The 25,472-nt window shown below is 34.2% G+C and overlaps 2 protein-coding genes across 2 annotated transcripts; both read right to left on the bottom strand.

The window, feature by feature from the left end:
- Nucleotides 1–3,816: 3,816 nt before the first annotated feature.
- On the bottom strand, nt 3,817–10,591 carry LOC142350418 (NDP-glycosyltransferase YjiC-like). The gene is made up of 3 exons (XM_075402265.1): nt 9,251–10,591; nt 5,345–5,688; nt 3,817–3,942 (listed from the first exon to the last, which is right to left on the bottom strand). Exons 1-3 carry the CDS (start codon nt 10,365–10,367, stop codon nt 3,817–3,819), a joined length of 1,587 nt encoding a protein of 528 aa, XP_075258380.1. The 5' UTR covers nt 10,368–10,591.
- An 8,970-nt stretch (nt 10,592–19,561) lies between these two features.
- On the bottom strand, nt 19,562–24,408 carry LOC142350256 (NDP-glycosyltransferase YjiC-like). Its single transcript, XM_075402031.1, has 2 exons — nt 22,978–24,408; nt 19,562–20,198 (listed from the first exon to the last, which is right to left on the bottom strand). The coding sequence occupies exons 1-2, from the start codon at nt 24,092–24,094 to the stop codon at nt 19,732–19,734; spliced, it is 1,584 nt and encodes a 527-aa protein (XP_075258146.1). The 5' UTR covers nt 24,095–24,408; the 3' UTR covers nt 19,562–19,731.
- Between the last annotated feature and the right edge of the window lie 1,064 nt (nt 24,409–25,472).

Here is a 25,472-nt window from a genome sequence, read left to right as displayed (position 1 = left end):
TGTTAAGTTGTTGCTGCCTATAACGAGAACGACGCCCTAGTTTGATTCACTTTCAGGGCGAAGTAAGCTAAGTCCATTTTTGTGACGAACAATAACTTTTACATAAAAATTAAATTTAAACTGTGAAAAGTTGAGCACCTCGACCTCTTGTGTTAATTGTTCTTATATCATCTTATTTATAAATACATATCAATTTTTCTTATAGCTAGAAAAAATACTCCAGAGAGAAAGCACAATAGTAGATTCCACAAAGAGCAATTTGTTTGTTTAGCGTTCTCTAGAAAATTTTGGAAATCTTAAAGTGCTCAGTTTTAATGAATTAACATGGGAAACAAAAACAAACAAATTTCTCTTGGTAAATTCAATACATATTTAAGCAAAAAACCAAACGTCTCCAACTGGTTAAAAAATTCGATGATTGGAAGGAAAGAGTTTTAGGTATCACAAGGCATATGTTACCTTAAAAATTAGATAAAAATTAAATAAATATTGAACTAGAATTCATTAGTAATATTAACAATTAGAACAGACCAAGTACGTTCAATTGAGATATGTGATGTTAGAAAAAATTATATCGCATATCTTATTTTCCGAAATGTCATTGAAAGTCCAGTAAGAGTAAAAATTTATCCGTATTATCTTCTTTTGTTTTCTGCAGTTTTTCATTTCAAACCACCTAAATATAACAAAAGCATCACATTGTACCTTCACTCGGTAATTGGTATCGTAATTAGATGCAAAAGAGACTCGGTGTCTCCGTTTTTGGATGTAAGAGAAATTGGGTATTGTCGTTTTTGGATGCAAAAAGAAAAAAATTCATTATGATAGGTAAGAAATTTTGGCTATGGACGTAGGAAATTTTTTCATACACAAATTTGAGTTTTCTCTTTATAAAGTAGTCAAATGTTTCCAAGCATTTTTTGCAGGAAATTCAAATTAACTCCTTAGAGAAATATTCTGCAAGAATATGCCAAATTAAAGGAATTTTTTTGACAAGTGTTACCTTAAAAGTTAGTTAAAAAAATAAATAAATATTGCATTAGAATTCATGAGTATTATTAACATATAGAACAGAGCAAGTACGTTCAGTTGAGATACGTGATGTTAAAAAAAGTAAATAACAAATTTTATATTCTGAAATGTCATTGATAGTTCAGTAAGAGTAAAAAATCATCCGTAAAATCTTTTTTTTTTTGTTTTCTTCAGTCTTTTTTAAACCATCCCAGTATAACAGAAGCAACACCTTGTACCTTCACACTAATATAAAAATGTTAGTTTTATGTTGGATCTGAAAGCATCAAATGCCGCTTCCATTTTCTGAAGCGTCTCTCAGTAAATCGGTTGGTTCTTGGCTTCAGACTACGAGCAATTTCAGTTTCCCTTTTGGTTCAACATTCATCACCAACGTGAGACACATTTTTTCTTAGTAACTCTGATTTACGCCACAAGTTTTGTTGCTTAGAATCCCTCTCTTCCTCGAAAAGAAGTCAATTTTTGTGCAGCATGAACTCCTGTCATTAAATGCATGTCTTCAACTTTTTATTTCACTGCACCAACAGTCACTTACTTCTATGATATTTCTTGTGAAATAATGCGGTGAATTTTGCGGTGAAAATCGGGCAACTAATTTTTCCAACGCATTTCTTACATTAATTTGCCACAAAATTGATGCGGTGAGTTCTTGCAACAAATGCGTTGAAAATGCACCGCATTCATTGCATTTTTTTTTACAAATATTCACCCAAAACCTTGACCCGGGTAACATAGCACTTCTTTTGAAAAGTTATTTTGTGGCCGCATTAAAAATTTTTTTGCCTTCGGTCAGACCTGTTGATTGCAATTTATTCAAAAAAATTTTCTAGTCACTTGTTGTGGTGACCCATCTTGCTTAAATTTAAACTGATGCTTCACTTGCATTTTGCTCAACATGCGTTATGATACCTAGGGTAACATAGAACCCGGGTAACATAGAAACGTTTACCAGCACGTCTTTTGAAAAGTTAGCTTGTGGCCGTAGATCAACTTTTTTTGCCTTCGATCAGACCTGTTGATTGAAGAAATTGTAAATTTCCTTACAAAATTTTTCTAGTCACTTTTTTTGGTGCCCCATCATGATTAAATTTAAACTGATGCATCACTTCCATTGTGCTCAACATACGTCCAATATGTTTCCTATGGAATTTGATGGAGATATAATTTTTCACGGTGGAATGAAGGAGACAGTGCCTCCTAAGTTTATCCCAATACAGGTGGTTGGTTTTGTTGTTTTATTCTAAGCTTTTTTTATCCCTGTAAAGCTTTCCTCTATTGGCCGTAGACAATATTTTATGTAAAAAAATTGTTTGTTTTAGCTCCCTTCTGTTAATTTTTTTCTCACCACAATCACTCTGAATTACCTAAGGAATGTTATCTGCAAAGCACTCGCAATCTCTGAATGTAATGATATCAACACAATCTATTTAGCTTCGAAAAATAGTATATAGCCAGTGAGCACTTCGATGTTGAATTGGAAACCACCATGGCATTAACCATTTTTTGTAGTTGTTGCCAAAAAATTATTGAGTTTTTTTTGTTCGTAGCGGAGAAGCACGTGAGCGGCCGTCATTGTGATATTGACCAGTCGTTAAGATAAAGTATGTTTGAAAAGGAATATGTCAATACTCTCACCAACGCAACAAACGCGTTTTAGATGCTATTCATTCAAATATATATTAGTTGTTATCATCAAAATCTACTCGGCTTCAAAATGGGAAAGCCAGTTTTTTCACCCCGTGAGCCCTTGAACTGAAGTTTATCTAGGGTTTTCGGTTTTGAGCTCAGAAGCAGCTGATTGGTTGGTGATCACTCTGAATTTGAAACAAAGTTTTCCTAGTTTAAACATTTTAACAGACACACAGATAGACATGCTTCACCTTGATGGCTTATAGTGAGCGAACTCCCCGGATTTGAGTCGCTGAGCATTTCACTGCTGAACCAGCACATTTCAAGAGTAAAAAATTATTTCAGTTCTTAAACATTGCATCTACAGAATATTCTAAATTTCTTTATGAGCGGTTTTTCCTCATTATGACCAGTTTTAGGTCATAGAGTTAGCCCAGGCTAGACTTATCCTGTATAGTCCGGTAAATACTCAAACCCAAAAATTAAATCTGAGCAGAATAATTCAATACTTTTGTAGCTTACAACTGCTAATTAATTTAGCAGTATACGCACTAATTATGAATTAGCCAGTTCGTAGGCAATTACCACAAAGCCAATTTAGCTTAGTGGTTACGATTTGCTACGCAAATTAAATATTACAAAAACCCACGCGAAATTTCGAATCGCATATAAAGCAAATCTTGTTGGCAGGAGTTAAACTGAACATATTAATTTTCATGCAGTGAATTTTAGTCAAAAGTGAAGACTAGCCAGAGTAAATTGTGACATGAACAGAGTACTGGCTATCCTAAAAGACAGATTGTCTATAGACTGATTCAGCGCTGATTTGTTCTGCCATCAACCTCCGGGGCATCTAACAGCTTCATCGAATAAAAAATTGTGGTTTTCATCTTCCCGAGGCCGAACGCCAGTAGTGAAAAAAAACTGTTGTACGACTTCAATTGTTTTTGATATAACACTGACGTTAACATTAATTTTTTTCGCAGATTTTCTAGCCCGATTATTTTTTCAAGTTTTTGTATTTTGAATGGTAATTCTTCATCTTCTCTAGCCAACGTGTCGGCAATTTTGAGCAGTTCTCTCTTTAAAAATTTTCTAGTTGACTCTTCACTGTGAATTTGGTTTTCTTGAGTTGTTCCCTGGTTGCCCTACAGATCAAATATAATCTTGGAATCTCACAAGAACATTGATTTTTGCGTGCTGAATTGATACAAACTTGGGAAAATGACTTCTTAGAACCAGAAATGTTACGCACATTGAATAGTCCTTAGGTTTTGTTGGCTGTGTACAATCAACAGAGTCGCTTTCAAAAAATAGTTCGGAAGCAAGCTGCCCTTAATGTGCTTATGAAAAAATAACGAGTGCAAACTACTACCTCAGAGGGACGTCATTACGCCGATTGGTCATGGTTTCCCTGATTGAACCTCTGGATGATTTTTTGGGGCCAAGGTTTTTTCTCTCATTTCAAGTTTACATTAAATTTATATATTGAAATCTGCGTTTTAACGAAAATTTTTAGCGAAAAACATAATCAATCTGATAATTGTCACATGATCAGATTTCTTGCATTCAAAACCTTTTTAATAAAGTTTTGCTCATCATTATTGACGCTTGTTGCAATTTTATGCAATTTATTGTTTTCCTGGTTGAAGAATCACCGCTGTATTGAACAGAAAATGTTCTGTGGCAGCGGCTGCAAAAAGACGCGACACTCTTCTTACCTCGTGAGGCAACCCGAGTTTGAAACAAAAGTTAATCTTGCAATGTTCTTGCAAGACGACGTTAAGTCTCGTAAGATTCTTGAAAGATTCTTACAAGCTCTTGCAGCATGAGTTTTTCTTTACACAATCTCGCAAGAATCTTGGCAGAATTAGCTGTCTTTACAGATCATGTAAGATTAACTGCGTCTTGCAAAATCTCTTTTTTGCAAGAATCATGCAAGATTAGCTTTTGTTCTCGGGAAAAAACAGACTTTTTGCAAAAAAAGACCAACGTTTGAATCCTCTGAGAATAAGGAAATTTCCTATCCGGCGCCATGAATTTGGTCAAGTTGCACAAAATTAATTTATGCTCAAAAATATGCAAAAAAAGCCTTGTGTAAAAAATTTGAATTTAATTCAAAAATTTGGCAGCAGATTCTCAATAACCCTATCTATCAAATGACAAATAAAAGAGTTAATGAAGTGAATAGAAAATTATGCAGTTATCGGAGAGAAAGAACTGTGAAAGACTGTGATAACTCGGTACTCGGTATAAAAATGCAAAGTTAAATTTTGCAGCTTGAGTTCTACTAGTTGATCTTGGTCTGGAAAATATGTGAACAATGGAAAGAAAAGCTCTAGGAAAACAGTGCAAGATATGTCAAAAATGGTACGTAGGAAAAGAAATTCCAGATTTAAAATGAAACGAAGGAAACTAGATTTAGTTCAATAGCGTTTTTATGACAGCTTTTTTTTTACAACGGTTCAAATTATTCCCGACTATCATGTGTCTTTTAAATTCTGCAATTTCAGTTCGTTTGTTGTCGGAATTAAATAAGGATTAGCGATCTCGCATTTTTTCATTCTCGTTTTTCTTGACTTTTCGCTTTTCTGTTCGAATCACAAAAAAATTGGCGACATAACACGTACAGCAAATATATCAGTACACAGAGAGTAACCATGAAAATTGTCAGATAATATACCAATCGTCGATTGTAAACTTGTTCCATATTTAGCAGTTTCGGCGCATCGACAACTTTTATTTCCCCGCTGGCTACTTTTTCAACGATGTCTGCCGCTTTTTCATATCCTCCCATTGACGTCATGTGTTCTTTGCTCTTTTTCAGTCGTTTCTTGCAGTCAGGATAAACTTCAGGTGAAAGAAGGAGTGCCAATTTGGAGGATATTTCGGGTTGAGTCAATTCGGCTAACGGAAGCGCCATTTTCTCTCTGATTAAATGGTCCGCGTTTGCTGGTTGATCAGCAAAGAAAGGAAACACCAACATCGGGGTTTCCGAATAAACCGCCTCGGCAACTGAATTTCCACCTAAACACACTCCGTATGAAGAAGCAGACTAATTTAAAAATTTTCAAAGCTTTATTTTTTCCAAATGAATTTCACATCCAAGCAATCATCAAAACAGTTAAATATATATATATATATATATATATATATATGTATAATATATATACATATATATATATATATATATATATATATATATATATTGTGCATTATAGTACCAAAAAGCTATGTATATCACAATTTGAACTCTTTTATGATTTTTGCTCACATCGTTTGAACAGTTATAGGGGGTGTAAAACGTGCAAATTCGACATTTTAAACAACATTTCTTTCTCATTTTTGCCTTGAAAAGGTGGTTAAGTTGTCGTGTTCATTTACTGTTGCAAGCTGTTAAAAATCAAATTAACCCATTCTGATAAACAAAAACAAAAGCAACGCAAACTAAAATCATGATCGAATATCAGATTTCTCATTAAAACCGCAAACAATTAGAGCAAGCAGATGAAGGGAAACTGCTTCTAGATGACTAAACCAGCTAAATTTTCTTAATTACTCAAAAAATTTTACTGAATTGCAACAAAAATAGCATTTTCAATGCCTTAATTGTCACCAGGACCATATGCAGCCATCGCTTTAAAGAAAAATAGCAAGAGGTACTGGAACAGTCAGCTAATAGTCCCGAATTTAATCAAATTGAATATTTGATGGCAACCTCGAAGCAATAGTTTTCAAAAACGTGAATTCTATGGGGAAATTTAGACACAAACTGCAGGAAATCTTACTCAGATGTCAAAAATTTGTGTGAAAACTTTAAAAAGTGGTTTGTGAAAAATACCTCAGGTCTACGTTGATTTTGGTATCATAGTGTAATTCAGTTGAGTGTGCCGTTCTTATTTGACGTTTGTCAATTTCTTACATTATTCACGTGTTCAGAGCTGTGTGAATTTTTACTAGAAAGAGTTCGTCGTCTTCCCTCTGATTTTCTGTAACCCACAAAACAAAAAAATTCTGCTGCTTCGTGCAATCTGTTCGTTTTCATTTTTTTTCAAAAATTTGTCGTTTCTGGCATTTTTTTGTTATTTCTGGTGCATAGGAAATTGCTCTTTTGCTGTTTTCATAATGACCAATTGCTGTTTGCTTAAATTTAGTCATTTCCAAGTTAGAGAAAGCGTTATCTGATAGGTTTAAATAACTGAAATAACTGCTTTGCATGCAAAGAACTATATTTCAGTACTTTAAGTTGCACTTTTTGGCGATGTGTTGCAAAAAGTAATGAATAAATTCCATAATAAAATTCAAACGCATAAAAAAATTTATCTCATGAATTAAAGTTTATGTGAGATGACCTAAACGCGGCAGTATTGGCCAATTTTTGGCAGTTTTCAACACTTTTTCTGCGCTGTTAAGGACTTTCGCTTTAATCAAAAGGGAACTAATTTGAGTGTTACCTAACTTAAGAGTTTTTCATTTGAACTACTTCTAGAAAAAATAAAAAAGTAAAGAGGATGTCTCAACAAAAAATTTGATATCCTAAACTACTAAAAATTCAAGAATGGACAATTAACATTTAATAGTGACTCAGAGGGATTTTTATTTTCAGTTTTAAATTTTTTTAATGGTTTTAGAAGCAAAATCTTTTTGCTCTACTATTGATTTCTTCTAAGTTTTTGAACAATTTTACAAAAAACGTCGTTATTTTTGGTTGTACCACTGTGAAAGAATTCGATATGGGAAAGAATCAAGTTGTTCTAGTTTACGGGTACTAAATAAACTTATTGCAAGATTTTTTCCCGTTTATAACTCTGCAATCTTTTCTCGGACCATTCAAAATGCTTTTTTTTTTGATAATTTTTGGAGAAAAATGTTTTGCTTCGATAGAGATAACTTCGGAAAAATAATGTTTAAAAGGGAGTATTTTTTCTTGCTTATCATTAAACTATATCAAACCGTTTCTTGACTAGTAAATTGTTTATTGCTCAAAAAAATCTCATAAAAATGACATTTCTGGACACAAAGTTGATGGGAGATATCTATTTGAAGGTTTAATTTCTGAAGTTTTTGCTGTTTATTTTCTGATGTAATTCAATATTATGACAATAAATTTTGGATTTTTGGACTACATGTTGCAACAATTTTCTTAAGTTCTCATTCAATTCAATGGTTAATTCTTTCCGCTAAAAAGAGAAAGGTGGCAGCAACAAGCTATATCAATGTCTTTTCTTTTCTACTTTTCTTTCAACGGTGCATATAAGGAGAGTTTGGGAATTAAAAAAATATAGTGACTAACAAACTGCTGTTGCGCCAAGTTATGCAAAAGCCACTTGTTGAGTTGGACGATAAACAGAAAACTTATGAATACTTTTTGATTTCAAATTTAAGTGGGAACAAAAAGTCAACACCAAATATCCCTACAAAAAATAGAAAAGGCACTCTTTTTGTCCAGAAAAATGTCATATTTCGGCTTTCTCGAGCTTTTTACCTATGTCTGTGATGAAATATTTTAGGATTATTTATTTTTAGATTTCGTTATTAATTTCACAAGTCAAGAAATTACATATAATAAAAGCTGTGGAGTGGGACAGCTCTTAGGAAAAAGTGATCTAAAAACCTACTCTAATAATAATGCTTCTGCCAAATATATATGCATTAGCTGCAGCTTTTAGTAAAACCTGTCAATTAATCAATTCTGTTGACGCGAAGATACGTCAGTTTTAAAGAGAATTTAAAGAAACAAACAATAACTAAATATATGTTCCTCAATTGACAGTTTTAGCCTTAAATCTTTATAGATTGCCGATATATGGAAAAAATTTCAGGTCTCAAAAGAGTACAGTATATAAATAATTGCGATGCCACTATGTTCTTACTTCCTTTAATTTTCAAAGGCGCGTTTCAAAACTTATTTAGTTTAAAAAAAAGAATTATTCATATTTTTAGAATTTGTATTTGATTTTATTAATCATTTATAAATTTCAAAAGAAGGTAGGTAAACTTCAGCAAATTTTGAGTCACAATTTGGGTGAACATAAGCGTTTTTCACAGGAGTCTTGCATGAAGAGAGAGAGAGAGAGAGAGAGAGAGAGAGATAGAGGGAGAGAGAGAGAGAAATAGAGAATGACTGAAACTGAACTGTTTAAGTTGTCATCTATCATAGAAAATGATATAAACAACGCTGAACAGAGAATGAACAACTTAAAACGGTTTCAAATGTTAAAATTTTTTCATTTTTTACAATTTTTTGTTTACTCAAATTCAAATCCATGAGATTTTGATCATCAATAGATTTAGTTGATGTTTTGAGACAAAATATAGTCCTTCATCGGCATTTTGACAAATTAACAAAGCTTTTTTTCCACCATAAAAAGTTCTAATGGTGATTGCTTAGTGAGAGAAAAAATTAAAAACTCAACATTCAATTTGTTTTCTGGGCGTTTTTATTAAAATTGTTTCAATTTTCATCTCAAAAAAGATGATCTCAGCAATAATTGACTTGCCAATGTTAAGGAGTTCACATGAGACTCGTGAGTTCTGGGAAGTAAAATAACAAAGCAACTCTTCAAGAAAAAGATTAAAAATACTTTACCTGCATGAGACAAAAAAGCCAAAACCTTCTCTTCCATCAGTAAAGTTAATTGCGCTACATTGTTAACGATTATCAAGTTGTTTTCGGGTAATTCCAAGGACTTCAGTTTTTCAAAACAAAAATCAGAAGCTGACCAGATAAATGAAAACTCTCGTTGGATTGATAAATCACTGACAATCTTCTCAAGTTTCGAAACTTCCGTTTTAAATAGTGTTCCCAATGAAATATAAATAACTGGAGTTTTCGAATTTTTGACAAAATGTTCAACTTTTTTATCAAGTTTTTGGTAAAAGTCTTTCTCCGGGAAATAACCAACATGATGAACGTTCGTCTTTTCAGTCATAAAAATTGTACTGGGCGTGAATACATTAGGGGGGCCAAAGTGAATTAAGTTTGAAAATGCGTAAAAATACGAGCTTGGCAGCAGAAACGTAAGACCATAATTTTGAATTTTGGGTTCCATATTAAATTTTTTGTTAATTTCAACAACGATATTGAAAGCAGGGCCTGAGGCTGTTTTATGGTAGACATACGCTATTAAAAATTCCACAAAATCTCCAAAAAACTTGAATGGTTCAGGAACGTAGCTAAGTCTAGGTTGAATATTTGGATCATCTTGCAGCGCCAAAAACAATGTTCCGATATAGCTCGTAACAACTGGAATTTTATGCAACTCTGAAGCTATTGTAGCTCCCAAGAGAGCCCAATCGGCTATCATTACGTCATACGTTCCTGGTTTACTACTCAAACGTTTGTTCACTTCTTGGAAAGCTAAGCCAGTTCCATTTTCAGCCGCGATTTCTCGAAATTGCTTTATGGCTTGTATAGGGTCGTTCACGTCAACTTCCTCCAAAAATATGATCCCGCGATCCAAGCAATCAACTCTGTTTGGTAGCCCATTCTGGATTTTAGCCTGGCAACAATGGCCACTCGTTAAAAAATCCGCAGTATGTCCTCGTGAGAAAAGTTTCCGAATGATGGCTAATGTTGGGGTTAAATGGCCAGTATAACATGTAGATACCACGAGAATATTAAGGGTGTAACTAATCTGTGTTAGAACGAAAAGCATAAAAAGCAGTTGGTACAACAATCGATTGTTTATGAACAGAATAGCCATGTTGTGTACTAATAATGTTCGATGCAAAGTGTTTGAAAGTTTGCTTAAAAGCAAATCTGAAAATCATTAAATGAGATACAATAATAAAATTATGTGGCCTTCAAATTTTGCACTCAAAAGACTTCAAGACAGAAGAAAAACGTATATATGCGACTATTATAGACGCCAAAATGTTTATTGTTCACGGCGACCAAAGTTTAAGAAATTACCATTGATTACGTAAACTCAATACTTAAGCCCTATTAGATTACCTTAATCTATTATGGATTTGTACTTATTGACATGAGTAGCATGGATTTGAAAACGCTCATTTCGAGGCTTCGTTTTGAATTGCATTCAATTTTTTGACGACGCCTAAGATCAAGAAAGTACTACTGTGCTTAATATTTGAGGTTCCAATTTGGTTTGCTGAAACAGCATTTCATTAGAAATCCCCCATTATAAATTACCGATACAATCATGTTCAGAATTTTGAGATCTGAAATTTCTAAAGGAAGCAAGTTCTTCGTATATGCTCAATTGGAGCCAAAGCAAGGGAAAACTATTTAATAAGTGAATCATATAAAACAAAATGCAAAACATGAACACACAAAAATGCAAAACAAACCATAAACCAGCGTTGAAAAAAGTGCGGTAGAGCAAGGAAATTATTGATTTTATAATGTTGAAGCAATATATTCCAAAATTTTACACTTGTTTAAAAATCATCTATAGAAAATAGTTGCAATACTTTTCACATTAATTTTTGGGGACCATGGTACAAAAACTAATGAAGAGTATTATATATTATATTCAGTTCAGGTATACTGTAGCACTGGCGCCAGTCCAAATGAAAGCTCGAGATTGCGAAAAAAATCAAATCATACAAGCACGCACGCACGCTATATTTAGCAGCAATTCTTCATAGCAGAGTCAATTATCTTCATATTGCTTGCTTTATTTATGACGTATAAGATTTAAAAAAATCAAACGTGCAAATTGTGCCGCTTATATAGCCTTCAAAGGCATCGGAAAAATTTAATCTCATATTTGCTGATCATCAAATGGTTTAGATTACAACGGAATTTTTCCAGCCGAAATTATAATTGCACTCAAAAGAAGAAACCCAAAATTTTTCCTCTACAATTCGGTTATCTACAATTCTAGTAGGTAATTTCGCCTGTAATCTACCTAGAAATTGCAGTGATACTCTCCTAGAATTTTGCCAACAAAAAGTTCTCTAGGTAGTTCTACCTGCAAATTGCATGCAAAAATAGCAGAGAGAATTACCTTAGAAATTTCGCCTTGCAGGTGGTTTCTTTTCGGTGCAATACTTTTCAAATTACTTTTGAAGACCGTAGTACAAAATCTAATGAAGAGTATTATATTTTATGTTCAGTTCATGTACACTGCAGTAAGTAAGTCGCAGGCAAACGTACCTAGAACTTTACCTGCAAAAATTTTTGTAGTCAATTCTACCTTCAAACCATTCATGCGATTTGCGCGTTGAATTGCCTAGAAAAATTTTTGCAGGTGAAATTCTTGGTAAATGTGCGTACAAAGTGTCTAGAAATTGAAGGTATTTTCACCGGTATTTCACCTAGAAAAAATTAGCTGCAAAAAAATTTCCAGCTATCTCTATCTGCAATTTTTACATGGAATTTGCAGGTAGCACTACTTAGAACCTCTATTGTAGGTAAAATTCTAGGAAGGTAACTCTGCAATTTCTTGATAAATTGCAGGCAAATTCACATAGAATTGCTGGTAGTTGAGGTTGTTTGCAGGCAGTTTCTAGGTAAACTCCATTGCAGAACAACTTCCTTGCAAATTTTAGTTAAATTTACCGGCAAGTTATAATCAATTGATATGCAAATTCTGATTAGGTATAATTGAGAAACTTTTGTCCGGTGTTCACAGAAAAAAAATCCAAGTCGAACCTTGTTGACCAGAGGACCATTCCAAAGGACCATATAGGACCATGCATAGTACCATGCAAGGGTAATACAGCTGATAGGGCATAATAATTTACGCTGAAGTTTTCTAGTTTTTTGCTCGATCTTAGATTGTAACATTCTAATCATCCATTGAGAAATATTGCCTACCCTTTAATGCATTTTTTGATTATGTTTTCACGTCAAAATCTACGTACCTAATATAATATTTTTTTGAGTTTCCAGGTAACTTCTAGAAAATGTATTCTAGGTAAATTGCACGTATCGTTCTTTGCAAGCAAAGTTGCAAATAATGTTACCTGAAATTTGGTTTACCATCATAAATTGCAGTTAAATTTACCCAGACAATTGTTTAGAGTGTATGCACAAAAAATCATCAAAATAGTCTTACTCTTTGAGTCGAATGGTTTTTACCGCTTGATTTTTTAACAAATCCTTACGTTGTATCAAAACTGTGATCTGTTTATTGTATCTCGTGCAACACTAATCAAAGTCAAAGAAAAAAGAAAACACACACTCACGCACACGCCTACAAAAATTTGCTGAATATTTGCGACGGATGCGTTTAAACATTGTAAGAAATGCTCCGATAAAGGTGCCAAAAATTATGAAAGAAATGCAATAAAAATGCCGTAAAATTATTGGATAAAATTATAGGAATTTCGTTGGAGGCGCTGAAACCCTCAATTTTTTTAGAAATCGCTGACACTTTAATATTACTGCGTATCTGCACCGCATTCTCACATTTTCTGCAAATTTACTTCATAACTTTTAGCAGCTATTTCAACGCATTTCTTACATAATCTAAACTTTAAATGAGCTATATCTGTCTCGCAGCGCATGGTCTTAACTCTAAATTCTCTATGGATAGAACTGATAAAAATTAGTTCAAAAAATGTCAATTCTAGACATTGTAAAAGAAAGAGCAATAGGCTCAAGGATGGGCTGTCTTCTTGAGCATTGGTTTTTTTCCAAAACAGTCAATTGTCATCATCTCATATCTAGGCAAAACGTTTTTAGTCGTTTGCCGAATATGCAGTTTTTTAGGGGCTAGCATATAAATCGTGGTTTTTCAAGTTTGGCTTGTTAATGGCTGACTTGAAATAGTTCAAAGTACTGTTCAGTAGAAAGTACTGTTTTTACTGTACTTTTTCAATAAGAACGGGTAGTAGAATTTTGATGCCGTTTTTCTGTTGAATCAATTAAATTGCGCAAATTTTTCCTGCATTATATGCACTATTTTGACATACAACAGCAAGTTTTTTTTCTAAAATTGGCAATTATCCGCTTTAAATGCAGAGTTGTGATTGATCTAACGATCTTAAAGGTCGAAGCGCTGTTGATAGGCTACATCAAATTTCGATAGTTTAAATAAAGTTTTGAGAGCAGCAAACATTTGATTGATTCAATGCATATTTAAGCGTACACTATATTTTCAGGTAACCACAACTCAGTCAGTTCAGGTAAATAATATCTGAACTACAGTTCAATAAGCTTTCAGGTATCTGTACATCTGAACTTCAAGGGAGCCTGTAATTATAAATAAGAGCCTGTATCTAAATTCTATCTAAGGGAGCCTGTATCTAAATTCAGGCAAATTTACCTGAAATTTTTTATTTTGCATCTGAGGCGAATATCCAACCAGAGCCAATTGTTGTGTTGAGCATAATTGGAGCAAGATGTTGCGGCAAGATCTAGTGACTACCAACGGCAGCGGTGCCGCGGTTAAACCTAGTTAAAAATAGTTCAGCTCAAACTTCAATATCTGCAAAAAGATTTTGAGGAGCATAAAAAACTCAGAACGAAAAAGATTTCAAATTTCAGGCATACCAAGAAGGTTTTTAAATATTGCAGAGGCCAATATTTTCGGAAAACCTTGTGGTTTCATATTCTACTTCTTCTGGAAATCAAATGCTTAATTAACAGAATTTGTTGTGCAGTTCACTTAAACTTAGCTCACTGCGCAATATTTCTTCTTCTTGTGTCGTGTCAATGGACGTTGACTGTTTGAAGGTTCCTCGTGTTAGCCGCTCGTAGTAGAACTTCGGTTTGTTTGATTCCAGTCCACTCCTTGATCTGGTCGAGATGCTGTCTTCTCTGTCTTCCTCGAGATTTTCTGCCAAGAATTTTGGCAGTCATTGCAAGATTCTCCAATCCTTGTTTCCTGATGATATGACTAAAGAAGGATGCCTGTCTCTTGGCTATTGAATTTATCATCCATCGTTTGGTCCCAGCACGCTGCAAAACTTCTTCATTTGTTACCTCGTCTGTCCATATGATTTCAAGATTTCTTCTCAAAAACCACATCTCCATTGCCATCAGGGTTTTATTGTCTGCTGTCGTCAGAGTCCATGTTTAACTGCCGTAGAGGAGAATGGGTTCAATATATCATCTAAGGATTCGTAGTCTCAGTTTCATGTGCATCTTCAGATTCGCTAATACGCTTTTCATATCAGAAAAAGCTTTCTTCGCCTCTGCTATCTTTTGCTGGATGTCACATCTGCTTTTGCAATCACACGTCAGGAGTGATCCAAGGTAATTGACACGGTCAACTGTTTCGAGTGGCAGGCCGAAACAGATGGATAGTTACCTTCTGATCAGTGTCTTTGCTGAAAATCATAAATTTTGTCTTCTTGCAGTTGATTTCCATCCCAAATTTAATCAGATCCAAAAGATTCTTCATTGGTTTTTCGGAGGCAGCCGTCAAGACAATGTCGTCCGCAAATTGGAGGTTGTCACTTTTCTTGTTCCTACTCTTTACTTCGACAGTAGCTTGATGTCGACTGGGGGTGTCCTGTCTACCAACACCTTTCCTGCCGGGCGCGGCATCCTTCTGGATTCTTTTTACGCCGTTTCTCGCTTGACTTTTAAGGCCATTTAAACTTCTTGGCATTTTACTGAAGTAGGTTGCCATTACTTTCCTCAGCCAGAGCCTCGTTAGCTCAACCTGCCTAGAGAGACCAAGCGTACCATTCCAAATGAACGGCGTTCAAAAAAACAGATCAAATACTTATCAAGTGATTTTTTCTCCGACAAATATTTATCAACTGATTTTCTCTTGGACGCGATCAATTGATTGAGCTTCTCAGAGTTTGTACTAAAATGCTGTCAATTTTTGTATCTTTTTGTAGTCACCAAAAAATTAAAAATTTTGTGGATTATTAAACTTTATCTTGCTGCATAAAAAATTTTAAGCCCAAAGCCAACTCTTTAAAACAATGAGGTTATTTAAATTATATAAAACCATTATAGTATTTATAAATATTTTTATAGCAAATATAAGGGATGTCATCGGCCCAGGAGGTTCAAAATATATGCAAATGTATATAAATTGAGTGCATGCAAATACTGTCTACTTTAAAGGGAGATCATCTTCTTCTTTATAGCAGTCACCTTTTGCAATCTACTCTCGTGAATTTCAGACCAACCTCTTGAAATTGTTGTTTTATTTGTGAGACAGATTCTTGAGCCCGTATTTGGTATTCCATGACATTGCCTGTGTTAGGCTTTGCTGTTTGTTTTAAGAAAAATGCTGTCAATTTCATCGGACCAATAAAATAGTAAACACCACCACTATACAGTATTCATTGACCTGTAGTTTTGGTTGCTAGTCATCGATGCCGTATTGTAAGCAACAAAAATACACTGCTGAAAAAAAATCCGCGAACTCAATAAAAAAGTCTAAAACCATTTTTAGAGAATTAATCATTAAAAAAACCCAGGTTATTTTAAAATCGTATGTCTTCATTTTTTCCTCAATTAACGCATATGATAAAAAAGCTGAGTTTTTCTCAAAAATAAGCATTTTTGGCGTAAATTAATTGAAATTGTTTTTTACATCTACTGCAGTGCAGCAATGATTTATTATCATATAAGCAGTCAAATATTTAGGAAAGAAAATTATTATCACACAAACAAGAAGTTAAGTACTTTGAACACGTCACTTCTTTTTGTTTCCTTGAAGGAATTAAAAACCCTGCATTTTATAATTGGTAACAGAGCAATAATGAAGATATTGGGGACACTCAGTGGTTCATTATTTATGAATTTGAACTCCTAGTCCAAATTTGACAATATTCTGACGAACTCTTGCAAGACCGTTAATAAATTATACATAATCAATCTTGCTGCTAGAAAACTTCTGCTAGATCTGCTAGGTCCTTTTACAAAACCGTATATTAAATTTTATACTAAGGTCTTGTAACGAGTGGGCGAGAAGAACGAGCTCGTCTGATCATTACTGATTGTTGTCTGCGTTTGTCTGGGCCACCTTATCAACGAGGTAAAAGGGGATAAAAGAGTCATAGTCTGCTGATGGTTGATTATTGACTGGATAAGGTCTAATGATTACATAGGTTTGTACATGACATATGTTGTCGCCAACTTAACCAGACACCGATCATCGGCATAGCTTTGTTGGTTCTAAATGTGTTCAGTTGTCGTGTGTACCTGAAACAGAATAGAGTGCTTTTTATGTGTTTTCAAATAGAATTAAATATGAGATTTTGTGTTACACTTAAAAATACATCATATTTGTTAACTGACACTTCCGCATACTTTCCCAACTTTTTAATTTTATAACATAACAAGTTACGTTAAATGGTGATATTGTTGTGCAAAACATTTTTTTTTGGTTATTATATAGCAGAACGTTACGAAAAAAATAATGAAAATTAAGGTAAGGATCTTTTCGACAATTGGCCCCCCTTTTGCAAAAGGGGTGCTTATTCTTGAATAGAATTTAAGCGAGCCATTTATTAACCAATCAGAGATGACTAATAACTTTCCACGCATGCATGCACATACTGTGTTAAATTGAATAGAATAAAATACGCCATGGTACGGCAACTAGCCGAACCAAATTACAAAGCGAAAAGAATTTCCGACTGGCGGGTCGGTGGGCGCGCTTCACGCGCGTCGCGGCTTTGCCGCAATAACCGACCCGCGATTTCCGGATTACATCCCACAGCGCATGAGAGGCATGGCCTTGAACAGTGGTTCGCAATTGTGCTTAAATTATTATTCGGCTACCTAAACTGTAGGCCAAGTAATATCGTGGTAAAGTATAGCACAGAAGGGGTGGCGATTCTCTGCTAGGTACCACTGGGGGGGGCAATTGTTGAAAAGATCCTAAGGTAATTTTACCTTAACAAAGTTAAGTTTAATTTTTACCTTATCTCAAGTAAAGGTAAAGATAAGGTAAACTTTACCTTAACTTTACCTTATCAACTGTTTACCTTAACTCCGTTCAGGTAAATTTACCTTAACTTTATTTATTATGTGTCGATGTAGATATGTATTTAGATTCAGATTGTAGAATGTATTTTGTTCCACGAATTGCATTATCATTAGCACAAAAAAACGTTTTATAATTATCATCACAACAGTTAGTTGTCGAGTGAGATCTTACTCCTTCACTACAGTCGAATCAGCACTAAACTCTATCCGGAAAATCAGAATGTTTGTTTTTGTGCCAATTATCAGACTCAATATAGAGAATTTGAGCCCCTTTTCAAAAATATAATTGTTCAAATCACACTTATATCCTATTTTTATAAATCCAATATCTATAAGTTTTGGCCGCCAACAAGACATACCTACTGAAAACTCACAATGTTGGTACAGCACCTTGATCAGAAAACACCATCAGGTGACACGCAACTTCCCAGGACCAAAATGAAAATGAGAGACAAAAAGAGGATGAAACAATTATTACTTTTTGAGTTGCGCACTGCAGCCCCAGATCGTTTTGAGTCGCGCACGGGGAGTGTGTGACCCACTTCGGTCGCGCACTGAGGGTACCGTGACTGACACTTTTATCTGTTGAAGTAGCGTAGCAGTAATAATTGTTATAATATATTATTGGCAGAAAAATAGTCAACATTCTCATTTTATTTATATTGTTTTCGGGTTCTTCAGCAAATAAAGTTATTCCAAACAATTCATCATCAAAGCTTGGTCCTAAGCGTGGTCTTTGATGCCCATCAACTAAAATTGGGAAGGGCTCCCCAAAAGACAGTCCCTTGGGGTTTAACTATCTCGCTTTTTCTGGAGGGACTGGGCGTTCATCGGTTAGGCCTCTTGGTTCTGAACAGAAATTGTAGACATTGGAAAGGTTTCTGATCGACAATACAAATTGTGGAAAGAGCTCTGTTCAGACTATCCAGACTCTTGGCGGGGCTCTGAAAAGACCGTTCATACCTTAGCTAATGCCCTAATTAGACCGTACAGACTCTGGATGTGGTCTTGATCAGACTATCCAGATCCCAGATAAAATTGCCAGACTCTGTGAAGCGTTCGCGGTTTACACCCCGTGCGCGACACAAGTTGGTCTGATCAGAGCTGGCTGGGGTCACGCATGTCATTCTGGGTCATGGAGGAATTTTATGCTCAAGGTGGTTAACACTTCAGCAATAGAGATTGCTTTGATGGTCAATTTTGCAATTTTAATTATAGAAATCTAATCTTATTTTGCGTAATTTTAATTAAGATCTTGTTTCATCTCATCATAAATATAATAATTGATTGAATGGAAATACTCATGATAGGTTCCGGGTGCATTGGCGAAAGTAATTCATTACGTGGTCAGTGTCGTTTTTTTTTCATTAAATTTACTCGTTTTTGCCACTATTCTCCCAGGTCAAAATTTTTAAGATTCTAAGTTTCACCAGGACTACCTTACATTAATCACGATTGCGTTGAAGAAACATGACGTCTATTCCAAATTCTTTCAAGCCAAGTTTATGCAAAGTTGTCATCTAGTCGACCTGTTAACGTTCCATTGGAAGATTTAATTTTGATCATAAGTAGAAATTTGATCATAATCAGTTGATCATTTTGTTTTTAATTATAGTTTTGAAATACATTTTGAGAATCAAAATTAACGATTATATTGTGTTTTACACATTTGATTGCAAGCTGAAGCCAATCACAAAAAACTGATAACCGAAAAAAAATCAATACAGATCATCTGCAATGAAATTTCTGGCAATTTTAGTTCTTCCATTCTTTATTGAGATCTTTCATGAGAACTTATTGCAAAAATTTTTATCCGGCACCTTAAATTGGGCTAGTATTTACCCCTAGAGCCATCTCAATTTTAACTCAAAAACTCTGTATAAAAAGATTATTTATGTATAACCTTCGAGATTGGTCTTGACTATATGGCAGCAAATTGACCAAAAAGCAGTTAAAATCAGTAGAATAGCATTTCAAAGATAGAATATGATTTAAAAGATTTTAGTTATTTTGTCTGATAACATTCAAATCACAGAATTCAATGAAAAAATTTCAATATATGTCAGAAAAAATCGGGCAGAAACCATTGTAGAAGTCTAATGAAACTCGAAAGTTTTTGTTTACAGCGAAATACTGATTCACAGTCTGATGTAAATAATCATTTTGATAATCATTTCGTTTGTTCTCGAATTTGTTCAATCTTGTTTTTCTTGACTTTTCACATTCATTTTTGATGCAAAGCAGATACGTCGACAACACAAGTAAAGCAACCATATAAGTAAACAAATAGTGGCCATGAATATTGTCGAGTAATAAACCAATTGTCCTTTGTAAACTTGTTCCATATTTAGAAGTTTCGGCGCATCGACAACTTTTATTTCCCCGCTGGCTACTTTTTCAACGATGTCTGCCGCTTTTTCGTACCCTCCCAATGACATCATAAATTCTTTGCTCTTTTTCAATCGTTTCTTGCAATCAGAGTAAATTTCGGGAGAGAGAAGCTGAGCTAATTTTGAAGTTATCTCGTCATGTGTCAGTTTGGCCAACGGCAGTGCCATTTTCTCCCGGACTAAATGGTCAGCGTTCGCTGGTTGGTCAGCGAAACCAGGAAAGACCAGCATCGGGGTCTCAGCGTGAACGGCCTCGGCAACAGAGTTTCCACCTAAATGCAGCGTATATGAAATAGTAGACTGACCTGAACGGTGTCTAAGCTTGGAATGTTTTCCAAAACAATTATATATCTAAACGATCATTAACTTATTTAATTAAATATTGTAGTTCAGTTGAAACGTGTCGTTCCTAATTCAAAATCGGAAAAGCTTGGACTTCAATAACTATAGTCATTGCGAAACCTATTTCCCATAATGAAAAATATTTTCGTGCGGATGTTTGTCAACTTTCTCTTCTTTGTTTTCCTAAACAAATAAAAAAGTGTACTGTTGTGTACAATATGATCGAACTTTTCTATTTTTAGGTCGCTTATGGAAATATTTCGTCAATTCTGATTCCTATGAAATTGCTTTTTCAAGTTTTGAAGACAAAATTGAAGCTCGCGTCGTTTTTAGTTGTTTGCTTGTAAGAGAAAATATTGCCAGATCAACAATTAATAACAACTGCTTTAAAAGAAATGAGCAGTTGTTTAATAATTTGATGTACATTCTCCTATTCTTTAGTGTTGCAATAATTAAAGAAAAAGTACCCATTGAAATTCAAGATTGAAAAATTTTGATGTTCCTTACAAGTTAACGTGACATAAATTATCATCCAATTTCGGAACTTTTGACAAAATTTGGCATCGCCCCGTTGAAAAATTTTACGTAGGATTTCAAAATTAAAAATTGAACAAGTTTGGGCCCTATCTAGATCTACACGCTTTTAAATTAAAAAACTCTGAGCGGCAGTCTTAAAATAGAAAATATGTCGCAAAAATTTTAAAACCCTCTAATAATTTTATTTTTTTTTTGAAAAATTGTGGTCCACAGGAAGCCAAAGTTCAAGGCAAACAAATAGAATTTAAAATTAAATAACAAAACTCTTTTTGCCATTAGGTTTTTGTACCCATTTAAAGGCAAATTGTTTTGCTCTATAATGATTTCCTCAAAACTTTTGAACAACTGCTGTTTGTGAAGACAAACTCTTTCTTTTGAGAGGAAAATATGTGTTTTTCTCGCTACCGAGTTTAGGAATAATCTTGCTGCCAATCTTTTTTTTCAAATTAACATCATATCTGGGACCTCTGCTCATCCAGGTAGAGGGAAAATTCGTTTCCACTTCAAGTTGTTTTCCATCCTAAAAGTGTTTCCATCTTCTTTCTAACGTAAGAAAATTGAGATGGCTTCCAGGAAAAAATTATCAAGAGGAGATAATTTTATTATTAGCATATTATTCAACTATGTAAAAATGTTTCTTGAATCGTAATTTGGGTTGTTTCTTAAAAAACTCAATTATGAAAATGACTGTTCTGATACAGTGTTGCAGTTGGGATAGTTTTGTGACAGTTCAGTTTTTACGATATATTTTCGAATAAAATTCAATATTATCCAGGTTAAGTTAATCTGGAAAATTTTGTTTATTTATTCGACTTGTTATGTTTGTGCTTTTTGGATAACAGATTACATTTTTCTACGTGCTCATTAAATTGTTAAAAAAACCTTTTCAGTAAAAATTTACAAAATTTTATGTTCATATTCATGTGTCAAATTATTTGACGCAAAAAACGACGCGAAAGTTGTAATTTTAAGTAAGAGAACAAAAATGACGAGAACGTATAATGTTATCTATTTTTTATCAAAAGATTGTCCATGTAAGCATATTTCGAGCTTGAGACGATCAATTTAAAAAATTGTTGCCAAATATGCCTTTAGTAGCTATTTATTTCTGTAGAACTAAGAGGAAAAATATAGTCTAAACAGGAGGTTTAATTAAGGTAATATTTATCTCAAGTATCATATTCCAGCTGATAGTACTAAACATGAAATGAACATGGAAAACCGAAAACTTCCGATCTCACATTGAAACAGACATACCCGTGTTGATGACACTATATACATACATATATATATATATATATATATATATATATATATATATAAATATATATATATATATATATATATATATATATATGTATATATATATGTATATATATATATATATATATATATATATATATGTATATATATATACATATATATATATATATATATATATATATATAGATATATATATATATATATATATATATATATATATTTAATTATATATAAATATATAATTTGATGAAGTTTTATGCTCTTGTTTTAATTGTTTTATCAGCTGGCAGACAATTTGCTCAGAGTTTCACAATTTTGCGTTTACAATGGAATTAAACGTATCTTAAAACGTTCGTCGAAATGATTTTCTTATCGTTCAGGTGCAATTTTTGAGAGCATTCAGTCAAAATTTATTCCGACAAGAGGTTTCTAATTTATTGGATTGAGAGAAAAAATTGAAGAACATTTGAAAATCAACAGAATCCCATAGAGTTTTAATTCGACCGATAGTAATCGAATAGGAACTGTTTCATTATTTTGAAAATTTTCACATTTTTTTGCTTCAGCTAACTCAAGTACATAGGATTTTAGTAATTTTGGGAGTTGTTTATTGTCTCGACGAAAAAAGCACCTCATGAGCTTGACAGCACAGTACGTATCGTAACAATTTGTTTCCGACCTAAAATTTTTCTTTTTTGACTGCTTGTAGAGAAAAAAATTTAACATCTCTAAATTAAATTTTGTTGTTTCTGAAGATTTTCATTTAATTAGTTTCAATCTCTATCTGCAAAATTGGTCAGCGATAAAAGAATTGCCATAAAACAGTCATTTCGGAACTCATTTTTCTATAAATTTAAGTGGTTGCACAACGATTCCACAATATGATAGAAAAAGAATAAAGAACGTTACCTGCATGCGACAAAAATGCTACAACCTTCTCGTTCATCAGTAACGTTAATTGCGCTACATTGTTAACTATTATCAATTTGTTTTCGGGTAAACCCAACGACTTCAATTTTTCAAAGTAAAAATCAGAAGCTGACCAGATAAACGAGAACTCTCTATGGATTGATAAATCACGGACAACTTTCTCGAGTTTTGAAAGTTCCATTTGAAATAATGTTCCCATTGCAATATAAATAACAGGAGATTTTGAATTTTCAACAAACAATTGAACTTTTTTGTCAAGTTTTCGGTAAAATTCTGCCTCTGGTAAATAACCAACTTGATGAACATTTGTCTTTTCATTCATAAAAATTTTACTGGGCGTGAAAACATTCGGAGGACCAAAGTGAATTAAATTCGAAAATGCGTGATAATACGTGCTGGGCAGCAGAAACGTGAGTCCATAATTTTGAATTTTGGGCTGCATATTGAATTTTCTGTTAATATCGACAACGATATCAAAAGCAGGACCCGAAGCGGCTCTATGATAAACATAAGCTGTGAAAAATTCAACAAAGTTCTCGAAAAATTTGAAGGGTTCTGGTACATAAGACAGTCTAGGTTGAATACTTGGATCATCGTCCAACGCGAAAAACAAAGTTCCGATGTAGCTAGTAACAACGGGAATGTTATGCAATTCTGCAGCTATCGTTGCACCCAAAAGAGCCCAATCGGCCATCATTACGTCATACTTCCTCCGATTACTGTTCAAAAAGTCGTTCACTTCTTTGAAAGCTATGCCTGTGCCATTTTCAGCTGAGATCTGCCGAACTTGCATTATGGCTTCAATAGGGTTGTTCACATCAACTCCATCCAAGGTAATAAATCCGCGATCCGAACAGTCAACATTGGTTGCCAGCCCATTCTGAATTTTAGTCTGGCAACAATGTCCACTCGTTAAAAAATCCGCAGTATGTCCTCGTGAGAAAAGTTTCCGAATGATGGCCAATGTTGGGGTTAAATGGCCAGTATAACATGTAGATACCACGAGAATATTGAGGGCGTAATTCAACCGAGTTAACACGAAAAGTAATAAAATTAGTTGATACAACCAGCAACTTTTTAGCAGCAAAACAGCCATATTGTGTACTGTTGTTGTTCGCAAAACTTTTTGACAGTATGTAAAACGAAAAACATGCAAATCAGTTTTATAAATAAATCAGTATTATTTAATGCCAAAATTATTTGTCCTTCAGATATTGGACTGAAAAACACTTTGAGTACCACCAAAATAAAACAAGAATGCAGAAGCCACAAATATAAACTGTTGGTTCTCGGCGAACAGCTAAGAAATTACCAAAACTGACTATAGAAACTGAAATATGAATACAAGCTGAATTGAGAATGCACATTTTGCTAGAGCTTCGATCCGAATTGTATCAATTTTCCGACGCTTTGAGCTGAAGAATGGACTATGCGCTAAAAGTACGAAGTTCGTAGTCTATTTGCTTAAATTAAACATTGCTCAATTAAAAATATGATGATCTCGTTACAAATCTTTTGAATTTCTAAATAAGGCCAGCAGTTTGTAAAAAAGTTAACCTAGAAGCCAAAAAGAGCTAGGAATTGGATAGGGGCATCAAATAAAATTAATATGAAGAAAACGTAGAAAACAAAAAAGAAACAAATCCTCCAAAATAGGCCGACGAATACACACACACACACGCACGCACACACACACACACACACACACACACACACACACACACACACACACACACATACACACACACACATACACACACACACATATATATTTATGAGGTAGAGGAAAAGATTTTAATGTATTTAGCACAAGAAAGTCCCGTGAGACAAGCTTAGAGTTTTGAGAACTTTGTCTCCTATGAGAGCTGTGGCTGTCTCTCTAGTCTCGATGTTCAAAATCGATATGCAGGCGATTATGCCGTGCGCAACGAAACTACTCCAGAAAATCCTGATCGGCAGCCCAACAAGCAGCAAGAGCTCCAGGATAGGGGCTCCACATTGCAGGGAGGGGCCATCGCAAAGATTGTGAAACCATTTTTTCCCTCCAAAAAGACGTGGTGTGCCAATTGATCGGTTTTGGTTGTCTGCGATTCGTTTGCCCGAGACAAGTGGCATCCTTGTGGTCGGAGGTGGAGCCCTCGTTGAATTTAAAATTACCAATGAGTAATGAAATGATCCATGTCTTTGTCTTCGTGATTGGCGTTCTGGAAATGCTATTCTTGTTTAGTATCATTGGAAGCGTGTTTTGATTATATTTTGAGTATGCATTGGAGGTATCTCCGATGGTTTTGTTGGTTTACCCTATGTTCACGAAGATTTTGTGTTTCAGCGTTGTGTTCACTGTAGGTGATGAGAACAATGTCCCGTCGTCGAGGAGAGTAAAAATGAAATCAAAACTCACTGTATTGCTTGCATTGGTATCCATTGGTTGAGGGTGTACTTTAGAATCTAGGTTTATCTGTTGGTCGGGAGGA

This window comes from Convolutriloba macropyga, chromosome 12 (genome assembly GCF_964194025.1).
Source record: "Convolutriloba macropyga chromosome 12, txConMacr16.3, whole genome shotgun sequence".
NCBI classification, from domain to species: domain Eukaryota; kingdom Metazoa; phylum Xenacoelomorpha; order Acoela; family Convolutidae; genus Convolutriloba; species Convolutriloba macropyga.
The sequence above is the reverse complement of the archived record's forward strand: the minus strand, read 5'-3'. Positions and strand labels throughout refer to the sequence as shown.